Source organism: Nomascus leucogenys, chromosome 19, assembly GCF_006542625.1.
Source record: "Nomascus leucogenys isolate Asia chromosome 19, Asia_NLE_v1, whole genome shotgun sequence".
Lineage (NCBI taxonomy): Eukaryota > Metazoa > Chordata > Mammalia > Primates > Hylobatidae > Nomascus > Nomascus leucogenys.
This window is the reverse complement of record NC_044399.1, coordinates 33,720,773-33,726,772: the sequence shown is the minus strand read 5'-3', so window position 1 is coordinate 33,726,772 and position 6,000 is coordinate 33,720,773. Positions and strand designations below refer to the sequence as shown.

Genomic DNA, 6,000 nt, shown 5'->3' with positions numbered 1-6,000 from the left:
TGGTGTCCAAGAAATGGTGACACGTCTCACAGAGGGTCTAAGCTCAGGAGGGCTGGAGTATGAGACATTCCCCCTCCCCCATGAATTTAAAGATATGGCCAAAAATTTTTTTAAAAAATGGCTACCGTGTAGTGCTTTAACTGGACCTATTTAGACAACGCCTTACACACTGGAGAAGGACGATACTATGTGAATCTAATAAGTCCACAAGACAATACTTCTCTCTTTTTGCTGCCTTCTTCCTCTCCAGGGTGATGACAACTCCGTGAGGGTGGAGATTATATGTCTCTCATCATTTAAGCAACAAGGAAATAAATTAGTGGCAGAGTAAGGGGTGACTCGGTGAGTACAACCAATTGTTGACATAGTTTTGGGTGGGAGAAAGTTTGCCATTATGTCAACTTAACTTCTTAAAATAGTCTAGTGGAATTAACTTGGTTTCATTTCACAGAGATCTCCTGGAAGCGAGGATCCTTTAAAAATCCTGGAATATACATTGCAGTAAAAGAACAAAGCATACCTCAGCCTTAAACGACAGAAGAAGAATGTCAAGTGGGAAAGTGACATTGGTTTTCAGTTTGTGGGTTCTGAATCCACACAAAGACAGGATTGTATTCTGAAAACCTGAATTAATTATTGTCCTTACCTCAATCAGACAAATCATTATAATCCAAAGTGTTAGTATTACAGTCACAGATATTGCCAAGATGACTTCGTTGTTATGGCCGTATCGTGGAACTTCTTTCATGAGCTTAAAAAAAAAAAAAAGAAAAAAGAAAGAACAATTAAAAAAAGAGAGAGAGAGAATGGAAGCTAACTTTTCAAAACCCCAGTATTCCAGTTGAGTAGCTTACAGGTTCTTTTGTTCTTTTTTATTTTTTTTGAGACAGGATCTCACCCTGTCACCCAGGCGGGAGTACAGTGGTGCGATCACAGTTCACTACAGACTTGACCTCCCTGGGCTCAGGTGATCCTCCCACCTCAGCCTCCCAAGTAGCTGGGACTACAGGCATGTGTCACCACACCCAGCTAATTTTTGTATTTTTTGTGAAGACAGGGTTTCACTATATTGGCCAAGCTGGCCTCAAACTCCTGACCTCAAGTGATCCACCCACCTCGGCCTCCCAAAGTGCTGGGATTACAGGCGTGAGCCACCACCCCCGGGCTACAGTTCATCTTGTGCCGTAATCTATTTCACTGTCTACATGAGCAAAGTGGGAGATCACTGTCATGGCCTAAGTTACATGGCCAAGACAAGCTGTGGCCTGGGAGTCCCAGGTTCTCCTATGTGGGCACTGTCCTGGGATATGCTAAATGATCGGAAATCTGGGTCTCATGTTTCTGTGTGGTCCTCACCTCAGACGACTTCTGCTCTTTCTGTCCACTCTCAATATAGTTATCAGTTTTCCATTGGTCCGTATCCCATTCTGCCTTGGATGCCTTTGCTTCCTGCTGCTTGCTGAGAAGCTTCATCAGGAGGCCTGTTCGCAACATGAGCTTGGCACAGGTCATTTGCACATACGTTTCTGAACATTCCATTTTCAGGGTCCGGATAACATGAGACATGAACCTTCTCACATCCTCGTTGGGGATGAGGGACCGTAGCTGCTGGGTTAGCTGAATTTCAAACTGGTCACCTGGGGAGGAGAGCAATGGGTCATTGAAGCTTTTGGGCTCAGGGGACAGGTCAGTCCCCATGTTGTTGTGTTTCCATTTTGTGTCAGTTTGTGTAACAGTTGGCTCTAAGTTGAACGCAGTCCCAGCGGAAGCTGCCGCAGGAGGATGATTGTAGTTTGTGTTTTCAGAGATGGTGCCTTCTGGCATAACAGTGTTTTCCATAAAAATGTTTTCTTCAGAGGCATCTCTTGCAGCTGTGTCTTCTACATGAGTGTTTTCTATAAAACGTTCTGAAGGAGCAAATACTTCCAGAAGAGGGTTTTCTTGAGGACTCAGGTCTCCTAAGGATGAAAAAACCCCTTGTGAATTTATGAGGCTCTTCTCTGCAGACAACGGCGGCCTATTTGGGAGCATGAGTCTATTGGAATGTGCGATTGGTTTAGCAGCCTCCATATTTTTAACCCTAGCCATTGCCGTTTCTAACATTAAAATGGTGTAGGCTAAGTCTTTTGATCTGTCTCTGACCTGAGGTAGAGCTTTTGCAGGGCTAGAGGCAGAAGGCATGACCATGGAGAAGGGTTTCAGCGTAGAGGAGACTGCTGCCTTATGCTCTTGGGTGAACGAAGGCTTAGTGTAGATGGTGTTTCCCGCTACCTTCTCAGGACCCTGCACTATGTGAGGCTGTTCCAGCTCCCTTGGGGCTGGACTCTCAAGCCTTTTCTCTTTGGCAGCATTGTCCACAAGTGCCTGGGCATCCTGTTCTTTCCTAGTGCTGTGCTTTCCCACCTCTTTGTAGTGTCTTTTCTGGATGCTCCTTGGGCCTGTGAGGACTCTGTTCACTCTCTGCAGGTTTTTGCCTACACTGTGAATCTTTACCAGGCTGTTTTCCTGTGGTTCAACAGTTTCTAGTTTATTGGGGAATATTTGATGTTTAAATTTGTTACCTAGAAGGTTGGACTGTGAGGGGCTCTTTCTGTTGTTTTTCAAAATACTCCAGAGCCTATCTCCACCTTGTACATTTGAAAAAAGCAGTTTAGCGAATGGTAATGTGGATTCTGCATCTAGATTTCCTTCTGAGAAATAAGGGAAGATGTGTCTTAGTGCACTGATATCATCACTCTTGTCATTGGTGTCTAGCTGCTCACCCCCAAAGCCTGACAACTTGATGCTGCTGCTGTCTGAGGGCGCCTCCGACTCAATAGTCAGCTCAGTGCTTGTGTGCTGCTTCCGGGCTTGTAACACCTTCATGAACGCTCCTTCTGGATTCCCTACAGATGCTTCTTCAGCTGTCAGAAAAGAAGAGACTGTTTTCATCATGAAAGATCTTTGATCATCTTTCATACTCAGTCCATAGCTGTACGCCCCAGTCACACAGAGTAAGAGTCAGCAAACATTCGATTGCCATTCAGAGAGGAGAAACATACACCCAAACCTAAACCTATGAAATGGCAACAATGAAAGGAGGAAAAGACATCTTTTGAAAACATGGCCATCTACTTGGAACATTCCATAGTGTGACATAGAGTCACTCTGCTTAGGATTATTCCGTTGATCCCCAGGGGCCAATTGCCCAGTGCTCGGTCAAAGCCCAAGGTGGAAGACAAGTGCTTCCCTGATGAGCTGATGAGCTGGCCTCTCTGCAGACTGCTCCGTACCCTGTGCTGTCCTGCCTCATATGCAGAGAGAGCACAAGGCTCCCGCTCTCCTCATCCTCAGTGTGCCCGTGTTCTTGCTACCATCACAGCTGAATGCAATGAAAGGCGGTCCTCTGAGAGGAGCAGGGTGGAGATGCTAAAGTGGATGCTCCCTCCCACTGCTGATAGATCCTCATCTGCCATGTGCTCCACCCACCCACCCCATTCTCTGCTCCCACATATCATAGCCCCCATCACAAAAGATGCGACATGGAAAAAAACACTGTGTCCACCTTAGTTCTCCTCTTAAATTTGGGCAAGGATCCAGGGTGTAGGTTAAGAGATTTTTAATTTGCCAGATTGTATGCCTATGTTGTTAAATATACAGTGAATCTATGGTATGATAGCAGTTTCTGGATAAACATTACTTGAGGTCCTAAATGCAGAAGGGAAAAAGCAACTTTTGTCAGATGCCTCCTTTGCTTTCATTTCATCTCTAATATTTTGGATGGGGAATCATCCAAAGCTTCTGACTGCATGAAGGTCAAGTGTGCCAGTGTGCAGCTGGGCTTCTTTTCCAGAACTAAAAGTATTTTGGGTGGTGCTGAAGGCCAGCAGAAGTAAAGATTGCAAGAAAAGAGAAACATGGGCTTGGGGAAAACCCAGAATTGGGGACAGAAGACCTGGCACTAGGCTACAGCACTCAGCACCTGTGATCTTGTTTTTCCTCATCTGTAAAAGGAGATTAACAATGCTTTTCTGCCCACTTCTTGGGGAGAAGGGAAGAATATAATTGTTAAAAAAAAATGTTTTGAAAAATAAGCAACACTGTCTTTATAGAAGTAGCTAAGCATTATTAATTATCCACCCCATATCACTGGTAGATACCTGTATTCAAGAAGTCACATTTTAGAAGTCATGAAGTTGGTGCTAATAAACCTAATCTACAGAAAAACTCTTGAAAGCACTTGAGCATTTGTTCTGTGAATAGAAAGGTTTGAGATTCGGAGCAAATTCAGAGTTGGATGGACTAAGAATGGAAAAGCCCTCCATTCCATTAGAAGAGCCAGGTAGCAATTTCTGGTTATGGAACCAGAAGCTCTCAGGCTTCAAATAAAACAGCATCTCTTCTACTCTTATAAAATTGTAAAAACAAAAACAAAACCGGATCTACATCTGCCCTAAAAGGCAGAGAGTAGTTGAGACCTCATGGATATAAAACCAGCTTATCAACTACATTGCACTATATGAAGAAATTATCACTGGGGGCAAAGCACCAAGCAGAGAGCACAGTACACAGTGGGTGGATGTTCATGTTATTCCCTAGCCTTCCCATTCCTTTCTCTTGGTCCTGTATGCATATGGAACTCTTCCATGATTAAATTTTGTAATAATAACTGAGAACCTGACTCCCAGCAAGGGAGTAGTTCAGAAGTTGAGGGAGTTTAAATCTGACTGAGTAAATTAAACAATTATATCATTAGCTTAAAATTTCATCAATAAAAAATAAAAATTTAAAACAAATACTTAAAATAATGTAACAATTTATCACCAGGCAATTTGGACTCACGACAATGTACGGTGTTAATCAGACATTCAATGTTGCAATGCAGCTTGACTGTCTCGCAGACAGCCTCAATGCTATTTTTAAATTGGCAGAGGCAGCAGGCCACATGGCTAGGTAAGATCCTATAGATGAAAACACAAAACGATAAATTAGTGGTAAAGCAGTTACTTGAGTAGGTAAAGGAGGCAGCCAACGCTACCACAGGGCTGGGCAAAAAGGCGTTACGGAGGCCTGTGGACTGGACAGTTGGGTACGAACCAGAAGGCCAATGGGAAGGAGGACACAGGTGCCCAACCGAAGGGTAAGCATGGCAGTGAGAATGGTATGCCTAGAATAAAGGTGGTTGGGATTAGAATTGGGTGACACTGATCAGTAGTTTAATTCAGAGTCATCTCTTCCCGACTCAAAAGTCTCACTTTGGGCTGAAAGTACACCGAAAGAAGGTAGACTTCTAAGAAGAGTCTGAATAAGCCCCCAACTTCTGGAGGCCCTTTCTCAATTCCTGTTGGGAGTGGGAAATATTAGAAATTACTCTTGGCATTAAAAATAGCTCAGTGTAACCTGGATTGTGGGGTTAAAAAAAAATGGAGATTGCATTGGCTAAATCTGGACAATCTGAGCACTCAAAAGAATAACAACAATAAGCTACAACATAATCTATAAAAAATCCATGAGGAATGATATTAAAAAAGAGGGGGAGTTTTTCTTTAATGAAATCATGCTAGCTAATAAATGTAGAAGGAATGACAGAATTTTAAAAAGTGTCACTTTGCAACCACCAATGTAATAAAAATTCATTCAGACAAAGATTATCACTGATGGACAGTTGGGTGAAAAGACATTTGAGAACAGGATCTTCACTGATCTCAAAGTACCACCCCACAAATTTTGTATTAATTACCAAAGGGAAAAGTTATTTTTTATTTTTTTATGAGACAAGGTCTCACTCTGTCACCTAGGCTGAAGTACAGTGGCAAAATCATAGCTAACTGCAGCCTCGACCCCCTGGGCTCAAGTGACCCTCCAAATTCAGCCCCCCAGGTAGATGGGACTATAGGCTTGCACCACCATCCCAGCTAATTTTATTTTTTTTATTTTTGTTATTTTTAGTAGAGACAGTGTTTCACCTTGTTGTTCAGGCTGGTCTAAAACTGGACTCAAGTGATTTGCCCATCTCGGCCT

At 43.2% G+C, this 6,000-nt stretch overlaps 1 protein-coding gene across 1 annotated transcript in view; it reads right to left on the bottom strand.

The window, feature by feature from the left end:
• Window positions 1–465: 465 nt before the first annotated feature.
• The window catches only part of LOC100582689 (leucine-rich repeat-containing protein 37A3-like), a 29,651-nt gene continuing 24,116 nt past the window's right edge, over window positions 466–6,000 (bottom strand). The window contains 4 exon segments of the mRNA XM_030800137.1: window positions 466–751; window positions 1,357–2,505; window positions 2,635–2,903; window positions 4,822–4,940. Coding sequence (XP_030655997.1) covers window positions 476–751; window positions 1,357–2,505; window positions 2,635–2,903; window positions 4,822–4,940 — 1,813 coding nt within the window. The 3' untranslated portion in view covers window positions 466–475.